The sequence below is a fragment of the Anabrus simplex genome, chromosome 2, assembly GCF_040414725.1.
Source record: "Anabrus simplex isolate iqAnaSimp1 chromosome 2, ASM4041472v1, whole genome shotgun sequence".
Classification (NCBI taxonomy): domain Eukaryota; kingdom Metazoa; phylum Arthropoda; class Insecta; order Orthoptera; family Tettigoniidae; genus Anabrus; species Anabrus simplex.
In genome coordinates this window covers 5,807,175-5,829,073 of record NC_090266.1, presented here as the reverse complement: position 1 = coordinate 5,829,073, position 21,899 = coordinate 5,807,175, and the positions used below count along the sequence as shown (strand labels likewise).

General features: G+C 40.5%; 1 protein-coding gene and 1 pseudogene across 1 annotated transcript in view; both read right to left on the bottom strand.

Annotated features, from left to right (window-relative positions):
• The window catches only part of LOC136863901 (dynein beta chain, ciliary-like), a 5,220,903-nt gene that overhangs the window by 1,643,872 nt on the left and 3,555,132 nt on the right, over positions 1-21,899 (bottom strand). The window contains exon 63 of the mRNA XM_068226514.1: positions 4,546-4,684. Within this exon, the coding sequence (XP_068082615.1) occupies positions 4,546-4,684 (139 nt within the window). The remainder of the gene's footprint in view (positions 1-4,545; positions 4,685-21,899) is intronic.
• On the bottom strand, positions 5,724-7,383 carry LOC137498574 (uncharacterized; annotated as a pseudogene).

Genomic DNA, 21,899 nt, shown 5'->3' with positions numbered 1-21,899 from the left:
TTGTCGCGTATACTGTGATTTAAAATCCTAGTCAGGAAGGGTAACCGGTCGTAAAACTATGGTGTATGATCTAAGAGGCGGGGTGTGCATTAAGTAAGGGCTGTTGATAGGGTGCGTTAAACCTTGTGCAGACTCCTTCGAAAATGATTTTGAGTACAAGACGTTGATGGTGATTCATCTGTCAGATGGAGGCAATAAGCCTTGTGCAGGCTTCTTCGGTAGGAGTAGGCTATGTGTCGGTACCAGGATATCTAGTTATAAAACCCGCTATAACAAATTTATCACGTATACTGTGATCTAAAATCCTAGTCAGGAAGGGCAACCGGTCGTAAAACTATGGTGTATGATCTAAGAGGCGGGGTGTGCAAAAAAGCCAGCATTAAGTAAGGGCTGTTGATAGGGGGCGTTAAACCTTGTGCAGACTCCTTCGAAAATGATTTTGAGTACAAGACGTTGATGGTGATTCATCTGTCGAATGGAGGCAATAAGCCTTGTGCAGGCTTCTTCGGTAGGAGTAGGCTATATGCTGGCACTGTGTGTTTTAACCTCTCCGTACAATCATGATATTTTATGTTAGGAACTTACATGGGCTAAATGCTACACATTCCGTAGCAGAGCCGGGAATCGAACTCGGGCCTCCGGGGGTAGCAGCTAATCACACTAACTACTACACCACAGAGGAGGACTATGTCAGTTTTACAGAACAGAATATTTTACAACCTTAATACGCTTATAATCTAGCAATAAGACGTTCTATGAGTTACAAGTTGCTTATCAGCACACCGTGTCTTCGTTCAATGTTAGTGCAGCCGGAAGCCGAGTGTACAATTTCAGCCAACACATGCATTCCATACTTCGCTCTGAATGACTGCGCCGATACAACTTCAAAGATAGTGTTCTATGCAGTAGAACAAAAAATGTAACCCATAACCCGTTCCTAAAGCTTAAAACTGTATATGTTTGAAGCTCCTGTTTTTACAGCTAGATGTGGTTCCTAACGTAGCAGGACTGGGATTAAAAATATGTTTTAAAGCCGAGTGCCTCCACCTGACGCAGGAGTTTAAATCGCAATAATTCGTTTTACGACCGGTTGCCCTTCCTGACGCGAGATTTTAAATCACAAGAATCCGTTTTACAACAGGATGCCCTTCTAGGATTTTAAAAACCAGTATCGAACCTCTTACATCATACGCTATAGTTTTCGACCGGTTGCCCTTCCTGACGCGAGATTTTAAATCACAAGAATCTGTCTTACAACTGGATAAACTCCTAGGATTTTAATAGCAGTATCTAACCTCTTACATCATATACTATTGTTTTCGACCGGTTGCTCTTCCTGACGTCAAATAACTGGGATTAAGAATCTGTTTTACAACTAGATGCTCTTTTAAACACGAGAATCGGGGTTTTACAGCTAGATGCTCAAAGCAGTATCTAGCCTCTTACATCATACACTATTGTTTCACGGTATGGCCTGTTGCCCTTCCTGACGCTGAAAGACCGGGATTTAGCCAGTTACCCTTCCTGATACAACAAGACTGGGATTTATTTTTTTAGACTGCACTTAGCTAGAAATAGCCACACGATATTATTATATAGCAAGAGAATTGCTGGGCGGATGACAGCTGTCAGAAAAGCATATAAGTTTGTAAAGCACGTGGAATTTACCACCACCACATTTCAAAGGTAAGTAGCTAAAGAGGGCGGCACGGTGATTAAAGATGGCGGTTGACAGCTGTCAAAAAAGCATGTCGATTTGCTTCCAAACAAGAGCACGTGGAATTTGCCGCCACCACATAGAGGGCAGCACTGTTCTCTCTGGATTAAAGATGGTGGATGACAGCTGTCAGAAAATCACATGGGTTTGTAAAGCACGTGGAATTTTCCGCCGCCACATTTCAAAGGTAGGTAGCTAAAGAGGGCAGCATGGTGATTAAAGATGGTGGATGACAGCTGTTAAAAAAAAGCACATGGCTTTGTTTCCAAACAAGAGCACGTGGAATTTACCGCCACCACATTTCAACTAAAGATTGCAGCACTGTTCTCTCAGGATTAAAGATGGCGGATGACAGCTGTCAGAAAAGCATATAGGTTTGTAAAGCACGTGGAATTTACCGCCACCACATTTCAAAGGTAAGTAGCTAAAGAGGGCAGCACGGTGATTAAAAATGGCGGTTGACGACTGTCAAAAAAAAGCATGTTGATTTGTTTCCAAACAAGAGCACGTGGAATTTGCCACCACCACATAGAGGGCAGCACTGTTCTCTCTGGATTAAAGATGGCGGATGACAGCTGTCAGAAAAGCATATAGGTTTGTAAAGCACGTGGAATTTACCGCCACAACATTTCAAAGGTAAGTAGCTAAAGAGGACAGCATGGTGATTAAAGATGGCGGTTGACAGCTGTCAAAAAAGCACGTGGCTGTCAAAAAGCACGTGGCTTTGTTTACCACACGCTAGTTAGGTTAAGTTGGTACCACTAAGGTTTAGGCCCGTCAAGATGGCAGTACTGAGGTTAGCGATGCGTTGTTGTCTGTCAAAAAGCACGTGGCTGTCAAAAAACACGTGGCTTTGTTTACCTCGCGCTAGTTAGTTTAAGTTGGTACCACTGAGGTTTAGGCCCTGTCAAGATGGCAGCAGTGAGGTTAGCGATGCGTTGTTGTCGATGACAGCTGTCCAAAAGCACGTGGCTTTGTTTACAAATTCAAATCTCGCGCCAAAATTCAAATCTCCCGCCAAAAATTCAGATTTCCCGCCAGAATTCGAATTTCCCGCGGGAGGAGGCGGCAGAATCCCTGTATTATACTACTGATAGCTGATGGATTTTGTTTTAATTTGTCCGCCACTACGATAAAGTTAGCAGCACGGTGCTCCCTTATTTAAAGATGGCGGATGACAGCTGTCAAAAAAGCACGTGGTTGTGTTTCCAAACAAGAGCACGTGGAATTTTTCAAATTGCCGCCACCATATTTCAAAGGTAAGTAGGTAAAGAGTGCAGCATGGTGTTTTCTTGATTAAAGATTGCGGATGACAGCTAACGGAACTTTTTAAATTGCCCGCTACTACGTGCTTAAGGTAGTAGCCATAAAGAGGACAGCTCGGTGTCCTGTTGATTAAAGATGGCGGATGACAGCTGGCGAAATTGTCCGCTACTTCGGTATAGATAGTAGCGCGGTGCTCTCTTGATAAAAGGTGGCGGATGACAACTGTCAAAAGAGCACGTAGCTTTGTTTAACTATTCAAATCTCGCGCTAGTGAGGTTAAGTTGGTAACACTGAAGTTTAGGCCCGTTAAGATGGCAGCACTGAGCTTAGCGATGCGTTGTTGTCGATGATAGCTGTCAAAAATGCACGTGGCTTTCAAAAAAGCACATGGCTTTGATTACCGATTCAAATCACGGGCTAGTTAGGTTAAGTTGGCAGCATTGAGGATTAGGCCCGTCAAGATGACAGCAGTGAGGTTAGCGATGCGTTGTTGTCGATGTCAGCTGTCAAAAAGCACGTGGTTTTGTTTACAATTCAAATTTCCCGCGGGAGGAGGACCGGGCCCCTTGGAAGCCCTCCCGTGTGGAGGTGGTGGTGCGGGCCTCTGGGAAGGCCCCCTGTATCGGAGGCGGAGGAGGAGGCCCCTGGGAGCCTGCGGAGGCCGCAGAACTCTCCATATTATCTACTGAACTTAATATCCCATTTATAATTGAGATAGGAATTCCCGTCAAGAGGGATAAGAAAGTCAGGTCAGTGTTTCAATTGAAAGAAGGGTAATCGCGATGAATATCGAGAAAGTGAACCTGATGTTAATGAATAATTAGTTCATGAATATGAACCTATGCCGATATTGGTAGTTGTGCGATAAGCAACGGTATTGGAGGATAAGTAAGTAAAGGAATGAATCAATTGAAATGTACAGATGTAACCCGTAATTAGAAATAAAACAAAAATACATCTATGTTTAGAAAACTGATGTTCCATGTTATTTGAAAGCAATTAAGAAAGCACTAGGTAAACAATAGATGGGGAATTAGCCACCTGGGTGACGACCCTAAATGTAGACCATTAATAATTGGTTGATGCGGAAGGGAAATGAAGCAGAGAACGCATAATGCGAACTGTGTAGGACGTACTCAGGCACTAATGTTGAATTTGATGGTAAAACAGAAGGAGATGAGATGTTGGGGCCATGCCACTGACTCGTGCCTCGTGTTAAAGGCGTCCTTAGAGAGTTAGCGTTTGAAGTGGAACGACACAGTGCTAAGGCAACGCACATTGCCAGTCTCATTGTGGAGTTGGAGGAGAGTTTGCTTTTTGAATGGATGCTCACCAACTTTTGGAGCATTTCTCGTGATGAAGTTAAGTTACCTCTTCATACTTCAAAATGTTTGTAGTTCAATCAACAGTAAGTAGGCCTAAAAGCAATGACCACGATCAAATCTGTTTAATGTTAGAGACTTTAATGTAATATGGAAACACATTTAGCTCATTTCAAAATGAAGTTCCCCTTATAAGGAAAATAAAATTATTCAGGAAAAAGGAAGTGTTAAATACCGTACCTCAATTGTTTTGATAGTTGGCAGCCACATTCTCTGCAACAGGTCAAGTCTCAAGTTCTTCGTAAAGCATCCACAATACGATATGAATGCATTGATGAGAAGGGTATCGCCAGGCAGCTTGAGTCCATTCATTTCGAAACTGTAAGGAAATATTCATAATTTCGTAAATGTTGAGAAATAAGAGCTAAATGATTGTACTTGTTTAATCAAACATACCTGCTCTTGTATGAACGAAAATTACCTAACATACATTGAAAATTTTAAACTCGATTTTGGAGGAATATTCATCACATAGGGTAAACTGTACAGTTATTGGCACTTTAAGGACACTAAGCAATTAAATGAATAATTTTGAACAGAAAATCTGCTGTTGTTTGTTTCATTTATTTTTCTCATATTCTGTACATAATGAATATTGATTATAAATATTAAGAAACTAAATATAGAACCTTAACATATTATAAATCGGTTATGAAATATAAGTGAGCAAACAGACAGTACTTGGCACCTAAATTTAGTTGTTGGCACCTTGGTCAGGTACAGTTCTTGGCACCTTTCTTTTCTTTGGTGTGCCTCCTGAGAAAAATAAATAGAAAGAAAGAAAGAACATGAAATAATATATTTCTACCCAATACAAATAATACCCTATATAAAGGGTCTATTCATCTTCAGTTAACCTTAATGAAGTCCGAAAAAATAAATGAATAATTGGATTATCAATCAAGAGACCAATATAGGCCAAAATTTAAATGAAAATCAATTAAGTTATAGCAGACACAGTTATTAGCCTAATTCGTTCATTCTAAAACAGTTGCCTCTTGGCTTGTTCATAGAGTTCATCATCAGAGCTAACACATAACTCGCTAGTCGAACATGATTTGCAAAGGTACACATTAGGATCATTTTGTTTGTCGAATATTCATGCTGATCAGCAGTTACGCAAGTCCTGTGGAACATTTCCCCACATAAAAAACATTCCAAATAATTATTCGGTTGGGCAACAACTGATTTGCAAATATGACAAGAAACTTTTAGGCTTTTGGCACTGTTCATAGGAACAGCACATCCTGTTGAAGTGGTTGGAACGGATTGCAATGTAAGAGGTTCAGAAGTCTGGGACATTTTTTTATTTATTTCTTGTCTGTTCATGCTGACACTCCTCCTGTTCTCTGCTCCCTTCACTGCTTTCTTTTCAATTTTCTCCTTTTCTTTTCAAGCCTTATCCTCTTTCGATTTTGCTTTTCATTCTCCTCCGCTTGTTTTTTGTCTTTTTTGTTTTGACTCAAAAGTTTCCAATCTCTGCACGTGATGACAAATGGCATTCTCTCAGTCGATTTTACCCCTTTTCTTTTCGGTGATTCAGGCCAGTGAAGCACATCTGCCAACGGAGAAATGTTATCATGGGCTACTGAAAGCGTAGGCTTGGCTGGAGTGGTTGTCAGAATAATTTCACCAGTACCGTCAGGGACATCATCCACAACAGGACACACCGCATCAATGAGCACATTATCTGCAGTCATTTCCTCTCTATCAGTTACTTCTGAATTTCTGGTGATACCGGTACAGAATGTTTTGTATATTTCAAATAGTTTTCTCATTGGCTCACTTTCCTTCGCAACTGCTCCCTCATCCATGTCATAGAAAACTTGAAGCATTTCAGGTCCAACAATGTCTTTAAATTTTGACCACTCAAGAGAAGCTGGTTGACTGATTTCTTCATCCTCCTGACTCAACTGCCCAGATGAACTCGTGTCCTTTCCAGGGCATTTGGTGTAGTCAACCGCATTTGGGTCCCAGGGATAAATGCCACATGCTTTGAAGCCACTGATCAGTGTTTCCTTCTTAATGTGTTTGTCTATTACACTTTTCAACAAAGGAGCGAAGTTCTCTTTAGTTATGACATCTGTTGGATGATCTCTTCGCCACTGTTGAACTCCTTGCTTCCAACCATCTTTCAGTGGTTTGAAAGCGGCAACATCTGCGGGCTGCAAAATTCTGGTGGCATTTGTGTACAGGGACACAAGAACAATCTGCAGTTCAGTACATAGCTCACTTAACTGGCATGTTAGATGGCTCTTGTGGCCATCTACGAACAATATCAATAGTCTCTGAATGTTGTGTTTGGTCAAGTAAGGTGAACATATGTTGGCGATGTACTCATAGAATAGTTCTGCTTTCATCCATCCATTATCACTACGACCTATCCCCCACTCGGGATCAGGAATTGAGTTCTGAATCTCTGCACGAATCCGTTGGTTCGGGTAAATTATCATGGGTGGCACTATGCACCCTTAGGCTGAAAATGTGAACATCACTGTGATGCTAGCTTTTGCCAGCCCTCGCAAGTACTTTTCCATTATTGGGGCATAACAGGAAATTAGTTTCATCCCCATTAAAGACACGTGTGGGATCCTGTAAAATTTGAAAACTACCTTCCTCAGTAAGGCAAATTTCGATAGAAGAAAACCATTTCCTCACATCACTTTCACTCAGGCAACTGCTCGCTGCAGTGATTGCCTCGCATGTTCGCAGCCGTATTTGTGGGTGGCGCTTTAGAAATGCTTTATACCAGCCATCACCAGGCATATTATCTTTAAAAGGATTAGGTCTGTCACTGAGACGTATAAATTCATGGACACTCACTTTAATATCGTCTTTCCTTCTCGGGAATCCTTTCTTACTGCACTCCAGTAACCATTTCACAAGCAAAGACTCTTCATCACGAGTAAGAATAGGTGCTGGTCCTCGTTCTGTCTTTTGAAAGCGGTCACTCAAACGAAACTGCAATGTCGCCCTAGGGACCCCGTGTTTCCTAGCAGCGGCCTTTTTCGAAACCATTTTTGACGTCCAATACGGCGGCTTCTAATGCAGCCTGAGTATAGCGAGAGCTTTTCACCCCCTTTCTACTTGTCTTCTTCCTCTTCTTTTCGCCTTTCCCCTTATTAGGAGAAGTGTTCACTGGAGCCATATCAACAAATCCTGGAAAGAACATATTCATTAGCTCAGAATAATGGAGCCAGAGTGCAATTATGCAAGATGATAATTACTATTTGGTAGGCTAATTTAATAGAAAAATTCCTAGATTGACTATGAAATAATTAGAAAGTCAAACATTAGTCCTGGCAATGTTCATTCCTCAACCAGTAATGATTTTTAAGCCTGTGCCAACCACTGTATGAAGCTGCCCCGTTCTGATATTGGCATCCGTGCCAACTACTGTTAGAAACTGTTTTATAATTCAAACATGTAGAACAATATTCTTTCCCACTTGAAACGCATTGATCAAGACCTTAAACATGGAACAAGACTGTGAAACCCAAAATCGCAGTTATTGGCGCAGGGTGCCAAGTACTGCATTTTATCATTATTTTGAATACAGTAATTGGCACCCCCATTACACGGAATAATTTTAGGTTAGAGTGCTTCATAAACACAGAACAAGCACATTAAGGCGTATTCAACATGTTTTCACACTTACCTTTAAAATATAGTTTGTATACTGAGCTCCGGGCATCGAAGTTTGGAACTAGTAACCTTAACAAAACTGTAAGATGTCAACAAAATAACAGCAGTGATGAACAACACCAACTTGTTCCAACATTCACTTCAAAACTGTTCACCTGGTGGCAGTAAGGTGAAGTATAGAGGCCAAGGAGTAATGGAATGGAAAGATAAAACACTCTGTGGCAATGTTATTGTTGTAAAAATACTATTATATTCAAATAAATGCAAGGAGTGCCAATAACTGTCAGAGTGCCATTGACTGTACAGTTTACCCTATTTGGCAAATGTTTATTATACGAATTATTTAACAGTTGTGGTTAACATAATAATCTGTACATGTAGAGTGGATAGGAGTACACGAAGATACAGCTCATATTTGAATGTAAGGCGTTACGCTAGTAATGTCAAATTTCATGGACAAATTTTGGGTGATCTATTCGACAATGTTTCAGTTCTGTTTATGATATCCTTCCACTAAACTGAAATCCCGTACAGCACCTTGCCACTCACCCTAAGAGCCAACAGACCATTGGAGATTTGATCACTCGGACAAGGACGCGCACACACAGGTCTATGAGAGAGCGAGCTAGTTGCTCTGGAGCAATCCATAAGCTTGATGGGGAAGTTAGAAAGGGATACCGAGACAAAATTAGCCAGCGTGTATAATGAAGTTAGTGCAGGGTGATTAGGGACTGCACGGACCATTACAGGAGCAAAACCGATGGACGAGGTAAAAAGCGTTGTGAGGGAGAGGATGGAGAAAAACAACAACCATAATGGCAGATCGAGAAGTCCGTAGAACCGATAATCAGGAGGTGTGAGCGTGTTTACAGATAGGAGAAAATATCAACTCTAAAATTCGTTGTAAGATGGCGTCCGGGAGAAGTCGTGTGTCCGTATCGCTCCGTGTCTTTTGTTCAAGTGTAGTATCAGGCCCGTTCGAGTTTGCCTCCTGGATAAGAATGTACTAGATTTCGACGTGAAATATGAAAAGCGTTAGGATAACGCTTTTGTGAATGGTTCGGAGCTTCGTATTCTGGCCCACGTGCTGGCTGTAATGGAACTATGTACCTAGTGGCGTCACAACCAGGCGGCCTCTCTGCGAGAAAACAACAGACGAACTCTAGCCCAAAGATACCTTGTTCAGCGATTTGTGTGATTCCATTGGCTTTGTCCGGCGACATATATCTGAACCCAGGACCCCAACATGACACTTTCAGTGACGCCACAGAAGATTGTATTTGCATAGTTGAAAGTTGGTTAAATGATTCTGCTGGTGATAATGAACTGTTGTCTACTGATTATTGTGTGTTTCGTCAATGCAGACATCAGGTCCATACTAGCAAAATGAAATGGGGAGGGATTATTATTGCGGTGAAATCTGCTCTAAGGCCAGTTTCCCGGCCAGAGCTGGAGGGAGACTCGGAGTGTCTCGTGGTCAAGGCCACCCCAACATCAGGAAGGTCTGCATTTATCTGCCACCGGACAAAGTGACTGCTAGGATGAATAATCTTCGAGCAATACTTTCCATCGTCACAGCTGTTTTAAACCAGCAGGATATACTTGTAGTTCACGGAGGGGCATTTGGCTTGGAATCCTGGTCCCGTTATAAAACGGAGATGTGCGGAAGTCTTCTTACTTCTATAAACCGTCAGTGAATTCGGACTCGAGCAAATGTGTCACTTCGCAACAAGAAACGAGAACTTCCTGGACCTTGTTCCAATCTCGGATCAATACTGTGGACACTTGGACTGCTTTCAGACGGAAAAGGTAATTACATCCGACCATCGAGCTGTAGAATTAACTCTGTCTTTACCCCGAATTATGCACCCCGTACCGCATGTTCGCATGAACTACGGGCGATTTTCCTCAAACTAGATATCTCCTTTCGTTGTGTCCCTGGAATTGAATCGAGGACTCTCCGTCCGTCGAGGGGGCGTTAACCCTTTTCTATGACTTCCTTCGCGCTGTAATAAAAGACACTGTACCGTCCCGGATAGTTAGCACGCAGAATTACCCACGCTGGTTCGACTCTTAGATAATAGATAAATTAAAATAATAGGAGAGCGCAAGAAGGAAGTTTAATAAAACGGGCCATAGTAGTGATTATGTACAATTTCCGACCATGCACTGTGAATTTAAGCGACCTAAGCTCAAAAAAATACAAAAACTATATAACTTCGTTGGAATCGAAATTAGCTGCCAACCCGAAGTGTTTCTGGAATTTTGTAAACAACAAACGGAGGTCATCTAGCCTGCCATCTACTATGCTTCAGGGCGAGGAAAGAATTACAGGACAAGAGGAGCATCTTGGACAGTTTTACAGATCCCTTTGTAAAGTATCACTCACCTGCCGCACAGTGTAATCTATCCGTTTCGTCCGTGTGTGATATAGGCGTAACTTCAATAGTGACCTCTCCAGCAGAGGTATCTTCAATTCTTGCTTCTTTGGATACCTCCGAATCATGTGGTCCAGATGACGTACCCGCAGTAGTATTGAAAGAATGTGCATCTGAGCTAGGTAGGCCACTTAGCATCACAATAAATATGTCATTCTTATCGGGGTATTTTCCGTGTGAGTGGAAGAAAGGTTACGTCATACCAGTGTTGAAGAAAGGAGACAAAATGGTGTTCGATAACTATAAGCCTGTTGTGTTATTGTCCTTGATTTCAAAGGTGGCAGAGAAGATCATGTATAAGAGATTGTACAGTTCAGTTTCACAGTATATTAATATAGCGCAGCACGGTTTTGTACAGAAACGCTCTACCGTGTCCAATATGGCGGTGTATATCAATTTCATTTCTGAATCTCTCGATAGGAGGCAACAAGTGGATGTTGTTTTTACGGACTTCTCCAAAGACTTTGATTCAGTTCAACATGATGCTCTACTCACCAAATTGTCAGCATATGGGATAGGAGGAAGTGCTTTGCAGTGGATTAGAAGCTATCTCACTAATAGAGTTAGCGTAGTAAAAGCTGATGGTGTCCCCCAAGGCTCTTTACTGGGCCCTCTTTTCATTGCCATATTCACAAATGATATAACATCAGTTATACAACACAGTAATTGCCTTCTCTATGCTGACGATCTAAAGATCTTTAAGGTAATCAATAGTGAGTTGGACTGTAAGTTGCTACAGTCTGACTTAAACCTCCTAAGTAATTGGTGTAAAAAGTGGCCGCTTCGTTTGAATACTTCAAAATGCAGCGCAATTATATTTTCACGTAAGTTAGAACCTGGAAATTACCCTTACCATTTATGCAATTTCCAAGTAGCTCGTGTGAACGAAATAAATGACCTTGTTGTGACACTTTCAAACTGCTACGGTCTTTCCTTCGAGAAACATTTAGACAAGATTTCTGGGAAAGGGTTTAAATTACTTGGCTTTCTGGAAAGAAACTGTGCCGAATTTGTTTATCCTAGAACTCTAATAACTTTCTATTGCACTCTAATCAGGCCATCTTTAGAATACTGTTGCGAGGTGTTGCTGCCTTCTCAGCAGTATTTAATACAAAACTTGGAAAGAGTCCAAATAAGATTCATGAAATGGATCAGCTACAAGGGTTTGGGTATTTCTCTCTCTTCGTCCGATTACGAGGCTTTTTGTGAGACTATGAGCATGAGGACATTGCAATCACGCCGGAAATGTGCCAATGCCCTCTTTCTTCATCAGTGTCTGACGAACAGAGTGGATTGCTCAACATTACTGGAGCTGATCCCATTACATGTTCCTTGTCGCAATACTAGGCAAAGGTAGAACTGTGGCTCGGGCTAACTCATGGCTTGTGAGGGCACTAACATCACTGAATGAGGTGGGTGAATCAGTGGACCTATTTCACTCACCCCCATCTATAATCAGACGTGCTCTAATGACGTCATGAATGTAAGGCACTATCTGTAAGATACGTAAATATGTAAATCTTATTAGATGTAGTTTAATAAGGTCAATTACTAAAGGAGATTTAGTTTTACTTACTTACTTATTTATTTATTTATTTATTTATTTATTTATTTATTTATTTATTTATTTATTTATTTATTTATTTATTTATTTATTTATTTATTTTTTAGTTTGAACTTGGTTATTATTTTAAGAAATGAGTGTTATTTATTTTAGGTGTATTCGAGGTATATTTTGTTTTATTGAATCATCTTTAATTGGGAAACAACTTGTTGATGGTGTTACGGAGTAACACAATTTAAAACCTCCCCCGAGAACCTATTTTGAACTGGCAATATCGCCGTAGAAAATCTTAATCTTTCTATATGTCTAAGCGGATGGTTTCCCTCGTACTACTATGTGCTTTGGTGATACTCATCGAACTTATTTATATTTCTTATTGTGGACTGATGGCAACGTCTTTGGATTATCGCATTTCTGTATTGTACGGACTGTTTCATTTCTCTTCTAATAAGTGCTGCAATCTTCCACCAGTCATCCACAGTAAGTTTCCCCTCCTTCTACCTATCAGAGCGCGGCTACTTCCTGTTGGAGCAAACCTCGCCATTTTGACCGCTGACAGTACGCGTGGGGAAGTAATGGCGTGCGGTTGTGTTAATTGGATTCTTAAGATGTTGGCGTCATGTTGGAGTATAGACCCCGGCTGAGGGTCTTGAGATGTGGGTTTTAAACCCAAATTACTTTGTTTCCTGCATCGTCCTATTATTATACTTTTCAGCTAATTTTGACCAGGGAAACCAAACTCATCAGCAAGCATCTGTAAGTATGTGAGGAACTAGCTCATCAAGCCTGAGCGTCAGCTTCACCCAAGTAAGTGGCTTCATCATTTGGCAAGTTATATCCTGTGATTATGAAACTGCAAGGAAATTCGTGTGATCCGTGTCTTGAAATTAACTCTTTCAAGGTGGAATTTAGTGAAAATAATTATTTTGAAAATTACTAAGCGGACGGACGTGTGGCTAATTCTAATAATATATCAAAATTATTGGCATGTAAAGACTACGAAAATAAGGAAATCCTTTTTAAATTAACTATCATTTTTACCCGTTAATGTATTTCATTCATCATGTAAATTCAAAATGTGTTGGGCAATTAGTGGCCTTTATACTGCGTGAGGTTCTGCAGAAGCATATAATTCTAGTTTTCTTGTTAAAAAAAATAACTTGCTTCTTCTATTTGTCTGGTATTTAATGCTTTCGTGTTTCCTGATTTTATTTTTGAGTTTCTGGCCTTTGTTGTGCCTTGTACCATGATTGGTTTGCGGGGGTATGTTTCCGTTGCTATGGTAACGATTTGCTTTTGGGGGCGTGATGGTGATTGTTGCCTGTGGGTTTGGCGTGTTGATTGTGGAGCCTGAGTTTACTTAAGAATTTTCGATTTATGTGGAAGATTTCTTTGCTCCTCACTTGATCTCTTACGGTTTTCTTCCTTTTCCCCCTATTTAACTGTGTGTGTGTTTTCCGTTTGCTGATCTTATTTGACCCCTTGTAGTTTATTAATTGGGCTAGAGTTCTATGCTCCTGCGAAGCCTCATCTTACTAAGAAAGTTGAGCGAAACTCGTTAATTGATTGGCTTTCCCTAGGTTTAATACGTTAGCTTTAATTTCATTTTAGTAAGTCTAACAAACGGGCCCGTGTAAACCTTCTGTAAACAATTTAAGTTTTAATTCGTATCATTTCCTATTATTATGGTAATGTTATCAAAGTGTACTATTTCTGGTAATGGATTTAGTGTCTTTAATTAGTACAATTTCCTGTTTTAAGTTAATGATTTCCATCAGTATCATTTTCTGAAAAGGACTACGTTTTTCAGTTTCATCCGTGTATTTTCTATTATTCACTACTTGTTTTTTTGAACTACTTCAAATACTTTTATTCCCTCAGGTAGGACGATGTTCTTTTGGTTTCATGTTAAGTTTTCATTCTTTAATTAAAAGCTTATTTGATTGAAACCAGTGTCTCATTTCATTATCTGTGTGGTTCAACGCCAAAACAAGGGATTTTTATCCATTTCCTCTGGGAGTTTCATTTGGGCCTTGCTGGGTAAGTAACTGTTGGATGTAATTTTCCTATCCTTGTGTCTGTTTTCCTTAATTTGTTTAATAAATATTATTTATTTAACACCGGTTTATAGGTAGTACCGGCCGGTGCACGTTTGCTAACCGCTAGTGTGGTGAGTTTACCCCGCTGGTGGCTTAGAAAAGTGGTAGCAGGGAGCTCTGGTTGTTTAATTTTTCTTTGGGTGCTGCTAACCATTGTTCTCTTTTCCCATTTTCCTGGGTGCTTGTAGTAGTGATGGCGTTGAAAGGCTGGATAATGAAGGAGCACTATGTATGGTAATTGTATGCATAATTGTGAAAAAAGTGCAAGTACCTTTCCTAATTTTTGAAACTCTGTTTCATGTTCATTCATCATGTCCCGAGGGGTGTTGTTTCCATATCATTTGAGGAAGTCCGAACTCGTGTATGAGCTCCAGGTACGTGGCTTGGAGACAGGCGGCACTGCTACTGAATGTGCAGCTAGTTTGTCATCCCATCTCCAGGTTCCGATTGATCTATCTAAGGTAGAAGTTAACAACTCCGGAGAGTGCATTCTTGAGATTAAAAGTAATGTAGAGGAGATTCAATGCTTCAGAAATGAATGTATTTAGGTGACGCCTACTAAGGCTCAAGTAGATCGGCTCAAGGCTAGATTATTCCACTATTGTGGGCGGATTCAAGACCTTTTGACAGTTAAGCCTGCTGCGGAAAATATTAGTGAGTTAACACGCTTGTTATGTCTCGCCTCTAGTATTTCAACTGAGTTAGACCTGATGTTAGCGTGTAGGGAGGTAGAAAGTTTATCTGTGGTTGACAGACAAAATCCTTCGTGTTCTAACCCTAGTAACAATCCTGATCAAGTTGTTTCCAATACTAATGAACTAGTGTGTACCTGTGTTGCTACTTCGGTGTTAGAAAGCCTCATCTCTAGGTTAAATGTTACCCCTTCTCATAATTCTCTTAAAGAACTGTTTAACGGAGTTAAGAATTTTTCTGTGAATTCAATCGAAGAAACTTTAAGATTCCTAAGATTCCTTGTAGAAATGAAGGAATCTGCTAGTGTATATTCTGTTGACGATCTGGGCATGTATAGGGCCTTATTTTCCCATTGCGAGGGTATTTTAAAGAGAGTAATTTCTGAGGCTATTTCTCAGAAGTGTAAAATCGATGATTTTCATGAACTAATTCTTAATAAATGTATTCCCTCCTTAGCCCTTCAGAGTCTCATACCACTGCACTGCTTCAGGACTCAGTACCTTCATGAAAATTTGCTCACATACATTGTTGATGTGAAATTCTTTTGTAAGGTGTTCCGAATTACGGTCCCTGAAGAAGAAATGGTAACTCGTATACTAAAAGGCATTTCTCCTGCCTATCGGTCTTACCTTTCCCTTACGAGGTGTCCTACTAATTTCATTGAACTTGAGGCCGCGTGTTCCTTCGCAGAAGATGTAAAGCACGGAGACGCGTCCAGACCTGTACACCTACCTCCCCCTATTAATCCCAGTTTTCCAGTGGATTCCAAAACGGGTAATGGTTCTAATCTTAAAGCATGTTTTGTATGTGGTTCTGTCGAGCTTCTTAGTAATTCTTGCCCTTCCAAGAACAGAAAACAGGATATTTGTTGCTATTTGTGTGGTTCTCGGCAACATACAAAAAATTTCTGCCCTAACTCCTTCCATAGACGTGCCAAATGACTAAAAGGTAATGGTAAACTATCTGCATTTCAAACGATCTGAATGAAGTTCTCTGTCCTCCTGAATGTAATAAAATATATGGGCACGTTTCTTCCCATGGCACCTTCACTAAGGTGGAAGTAAATAACGAACCTGTCCTTGCATTGATAGATCCCGGTAGTATAGTGAACTTGATTGATTTTGATTGGTATAATTGTCTAAAATGTGCCTGTAAATTTTCTGAATTGCAACCCGTTGGCATTAAATGTATTGCAGCTAATGGTAACAAATTGGATATTTTGGGAACTGTGAGAGTAAAACTAAGAATAGGAAACTTCACTTGGAAAATTACGTTCCTAGTGGCATCCCAACTATCCTGCAATGTAATTTTAGGAACTGAATTCTTGTCAAAAACTGGATTAGTTCTTGATATTCAGGACAAAATGTTCTTGTTTAAATTTCCTCCCACCTGTAAATTTAAATTGATTGAGAGTTCTAGGGGTACCTTTAATGTCTCTTGTGTATCTGGGTCTGTACCAGATGAAATTAGTGGTATTGAAAACTTAAAGCTTGATCATCTGAGTAAAGAAAAAGCTGAAGTAATCCGTGCCCTCTGTAGTGAATTTCCTGAAGTATTTACCAGTAAGTTAGGCGTAACTGATGTTCTTGAACATGATATTGAACTAACTGATACCAAACATGTTCGTTCCCCTCCATATAGAATATCTCCTCCACGTATGCTGGAATTTAAAAAGATTATTGAGAATATGCTTGCAGAAGGTGTCATCCGACCTTCTACATCTCCATACGCCCCTCCTGTTTGCTTGTACCCAAGCCCTCTGGTGGCTTCCGGGCTGTTCTGGACTACAGAAAATTAAACCAGAAGGTGGTCCTTCAAACCATTCCGTTACCTGACCTGCACACCTGCTTTGGGTGGTTTTCTGAGGCAAAGTTTTCACTGTATTGGACCTTAACCAGGCCTACTACCAAATTCCTTTATCTAAGCGGTCAATACCACTTACTGCCTTCATCACTGACTGGAATTTATATGAATTTCTCCGGCTTCCGTTCGGTTTGAATTCTGGAGCTGCAGTTCTCACACGTTTGCTTGATTCTATCTTCTCTGATATAAAATTTAAATGCGTTTTTAACTACCTCGATGATGACGTCGTGTATTCTAAAACTTTTGAAGTACATGTGACCCATGTACGGGAAGTTCTTGAACGCTTGAGGAAAGCTGGCCTCACCGTTAAGCTATCAAAGGTAGCCTTCGCCCAACCGAGTATGTCCTTTCTTGGGCACGTTGTGTCTTCAAATGGAGTTTCTATTGATCAATCCAGAACACAAGCCATTCGTGAGTTTCAGCCTCCTAAAGATGTCAAAGGCATTGCCCGTTTTGTGGGAATGGTTAACTTTTTCAGGAAATTTATTCCCAACTTCGTTGAGGTAGCTGCCCTTCTCAATCATTTAAGGCGGAAAGATGTGAAGTTCTTCTGGGGTCCTCTCCAACAAAAGCTTTTGAGAAATTGAAGTTCGCTCTGTCGAACGCCCCTGTTTTGGCTATACCTGATTTTTCTAAACGCTTTATTGTTCAGACCGACGCATCTGGAAAAGATATTGCTGGGGTACTCCTGCAAGAATACGAGGATGGACGCAGACCTGTTGCACATGCCTCCCGAGTCCTAAATGATCTTGAGTGCAAATACTCTATTTATGAGTTGGAATGCCTTGCTGTCCTGTTCGCTCTCGAAAAGTTTCGGCCCTTTGTGGAACATGTGAATTTCGATCTTGAGACGGATAACCAGGCTCTCTCGTGGGTGTTGAACCGACCCAAAGGAACTGGAAGGATTACTCGATGGGCACTTAGGATTTCTGCCTTTAATTTTCAAGTTAAACATATCAGAGGTACGGATAATGTCATCGCTGACAGTCTAAGCAGAATGTTTGATGGGGAACCTTGTCCTATTGTACAATCTAACGTTGAAAATTTAGATGAAAGTAATATTTTTGGAGTTAGTGCCATCCTTTCCGATCTACCTTTACTTTACCATGAATTCGAAGATCATCAGACATCTGACCCTGAATTAAACGAGATCAACAACAAAATTAAAGATGGGAATCTTGTAAAGCCTTACTCCCTAGTCAAGGGTGTCTTGTGCTGTAAAGGTTGCGGAGTTCATGGTTTCAAAATTGTCGTTCCCAAGGTACTAGTACCGATTATCTTCAAGTATTATCATGACTGTCCTATTGGGGGTCATTTAGGGACGTTTAAAACTAGGCAGAAAATTAGGCAGCTTTTCATTTGGAAAAGAATGGACAGTGATATTCGAAACATGGTCAAATCTTGCAAAATTTGTGCCATCAGTAAACCTAGTCTGAACAACCGTGTGGGTTTGTTATCATCCTCACAAGCCTCTCGCCCAATGGAGCGATTATTCGTCGACTACGTGGGACCAATGGTTCGATCTTCTCAGGGGAACACCCATATTTTTGTGTGTGTGGATGCGTTCTCACGGTTCACTTGGATCTTTCCCACTAGGTCTACCACTTCTCGGACTACTATTAGCTGTCTAAATTATATCTTTGCTTCTTTCGGCCCTCCCAAGTTCCTTGTTTCTGATAATGCCTGTGCGTTCACTAGTCATCTGTTTAAAAAATACATTTTCGAGTTGTGTATCTCACATGTCACAACCACACCATATTACCCAAATCCTTCTTATGTCGACAGAGTAAACCGAAATTTGAAATCTGCATTGATTGCCTATCATCACAATGATCAGTCTAAGTGGGACTCCTGTCTACATTGGTTAGCTCATGCATTCAACTCAGCTATCCATGAATCCCATGGGAAAACGCCCATGTCTCTTATGTTTTCTTATACTCCATATTCCCCAATGTCAAATGTGCTTGGTATTGATGATCTTTTGCCCGAACTGTCTAAACCCCATAATGTTCGAAAGGTGTGGGATGAAGCAAAGAAAAACCTGTCCGTTTCGTATGAGAAAGCCAAGAAAAGGTATGATATCGGTAGGAAACCAACTAGGTTAAAGGTTGGAGATAAAGTCTTCGTTAAATGTTACCCAATCAGCAAAGCCATTAATAAATTTTCTGCCAAACTTTCTCCTAGGTACCAAGGTCCCTGTACGGTATTGCAGTTTCCGTGTTGGTGAGTGACCCCATCGATAAAAGGATTAGGCGAGTTCATCTTTCCCAATTAAAAACCAGTTAAGTTGCGTTCCTCCTCCTTCCTTTAGGGCTTCTTAGTTGTTCCTGTAGTTGTAGTTGGAATCTGCGGATGAGAGCTACATTTCAATGAGCAAATTTATTTAATTATTTTTAGATCGTTAGGTAATTATTCTGGTTGAGTATGAATTTTAATTTAGTTATGGTTTCCTGGGGTACTGTGTTTATAGTGTTGGATGTTCTGGGGGTTGGTTTCCAAAAGCTTAAGATCTATTCCTGTTTAAAAGAAAAAAATTAGTGGGTTTGTTTAGTTGTGTGCGAATTTTGTACCATGTATTAAGACTACCTGAACCGAATCTTCTGCATTCACATCTCAGGCGATATGCCTGTGTAGAAACGTACTACTGTGTATTTACTACGATCTTGGTCTTTTAAAAATGTGATTGTCACTTAGAAGTATATGTGTGTTTCCCTTATGCTGTAAGCATCTACTTACTTAACCGTTAACTACTCATCGGGTTAATGGGGTGATTGCTTGCCAGTTTCGTCAACACTATTATTTGATCTTGTTCTTTGATGGACTACTAAATTGAAAATGAATTGTGTTAGGGGCTGTCATGATGTGATTACCTTGGTCATGTGGTACTTCAATAATTGTGTGATTTTAGCCTGTTTCGTTGTTACATATGGAAGTGAATATTGTTAGGGTATTCTACCTTTTCTTCCTATTATATTTCTAAAATGCTATACCCTATTTTCGGTAATTCGACTCTATTAGTAAGATGTAACTGTGGACCTTTTTGGCTACAGTGGGTCCGTTCACTGCTAAGTAGTACCCAATGTTAGTTTCTTTTGGTTAATTCGCTTAGGGAGTGGCTATTGCTATTGTTGAGCCCTGTCGATCGGCGTTGGTGGTGGTTAGCTGTTTTACTGTGTTTTACTGTCTTTACCGCTTTCGGTCCCCTACTTCCGGTGGCATGGGTTCTTAATTTTCGATTGCTCCGACGCTCTGTCTCAAAATAATTCCTGTGATCTGTTGTGAATTATCCTTTGGCTCATTGATTTATTTATGAACATTTCTGCCCCATTGACCTTTCGGTGAGTAAAGGTTTACTCTACCTACCTTTAGAAGGTTGGCAACTGAGTTTTCCGTTCTGGTAATGGTGGTTAACTAAGTTGTTACTTACTGTATTTTTCGGTCGAATGTGGTATTAGTTCCGCACCCTACTACAAATCCCACTTACCGGGTTTCTGGCCTCTAATTTGGTTGCATTATTCTGGTATTGAGTTGTAACCCTCATTTTCCCCTACCTTATCTACCTTAACTACATTTGTATGGATCCTTAACTTGGGGAGAGCATCTCCCTTCTTAAACGCAGTAGGTTTGGTTTGGGTCCTATGTTGGTACCGTTGGTACTATATCGTAAGTAGGTGTATTGTGAAAATAGTTTCGAGTGGAATGTGATTGTTTCTGGGCATGGTGTCGGGGAAAGTAAATGGTCCTTTATCCCTCTTGGGGCAGATGCATGTCGTTAAATGTAATCCATGGTTGTGTTGATGTTATGGTGTTGTGTAATTGATTTGTTAGGGCATGTCAGGTATGGGCGGTGTGTTGCCTTTATTTGTACCTTGTGCCCACAGTGGTTTGATATTAATTCTTGATATTAATTCTTGTTTGGGTCTACAACTCTTTGCTGGTTATCGTATGAATTGGGTCTATTCTATATTTAAAAAGAAAATTCCTCTGCATAACTTGCTAACTTGTCGTCATCTGGTATTTAACTTGCTGTACCATAAGACCTGCCAGTCTGTTGGAACCTGACTCTGTTGAGTATTAATATCTGTTGCTGTCTCGCTGACCTACGGTGCTAGTTAAGTATGGTATTAACTAGTACTCCTAAGGCAGTACTGAAGTCGTTCCGCTACTTGATCATAGGGTCCTTTAGTAGTGTCTCTTTCTTCATGGTTGTATTGAGCATTCTCCATCAATCTGGTTCGTTATCTACCATTTATATTTCATTAATCTTGTTTCATTTTGTTCTGGGCAAGGTACCTCTCGCTGTGAAGCTACAGTGTGAGTCTACGGATATCTCTTATTACTAGTCCGGCTAGTCCGAGACCCCTTGCGGATAACTGGTAGTGAATCGTGCTATGTCTCTGCTTCCTCACTTCCAAGTCGGTCACTTAATTGAGGTATATTTCTGAACCTTTAATTTAATTGAGTTGTCCATCGTTGAGGTATATGTTTGAAATTTGAGGGCAGTCATGAGAAATGTAATTTCCGATTAGTTAACCTTCCTGAATTTTCTTCTGATATTTGGTGTTCCGCTCCACCAATGGTGTAAAGGAAAGGGTTACTGTGAGTTTATTGTTTACTACCTTAGTATCATTGTTGGCCTTATGTTGGTGATAGCTCGTTGATGATGACCAACTAAATGCGCACCCACCATCGGAAAGATCTTGAAGTCTCCAACTGCAGCTACCAATATCGGCCTTTCCTCAAGTAATTCCTTCCTGTAACCCATGCATTCTTGTCATTTGATTACATCCTGTTGCTCTGTGTTGTTGATTGGTCGGGTAATAATATATCTGATTTCACCTATTGTGGTAGTAAGTTATGTATGGGTAATACGAATGTGTTGAAACTAATTTATGAGGTATTTAATTTTTGGTTTTATTGTGAAACTAATGTAAATTTTCTTTTGCTCATTGAAAGTAAGCCCTACCCCATTTATCACCTTGATTCTCTTGATCAAATTGAGTTTATTTATACCAAAATTGTTTCGATAGTTAGGTCCTTGCCCTATTTGTCTGTAACCTGGTGAGTTGAAGCTTGTGTTACCTCCTCATCGTATGGTAAGGAAGGTTGTGCCCGTAGATGTGAGGCACTGCTCAACATGTCACTGCTCGGTGTTGTATGGGAATATCCAGTGATTTTGTTTAACATGTTGGGTGAGTTGGCATTGTTAACTATCAGTAGCTGGTGCAGTTA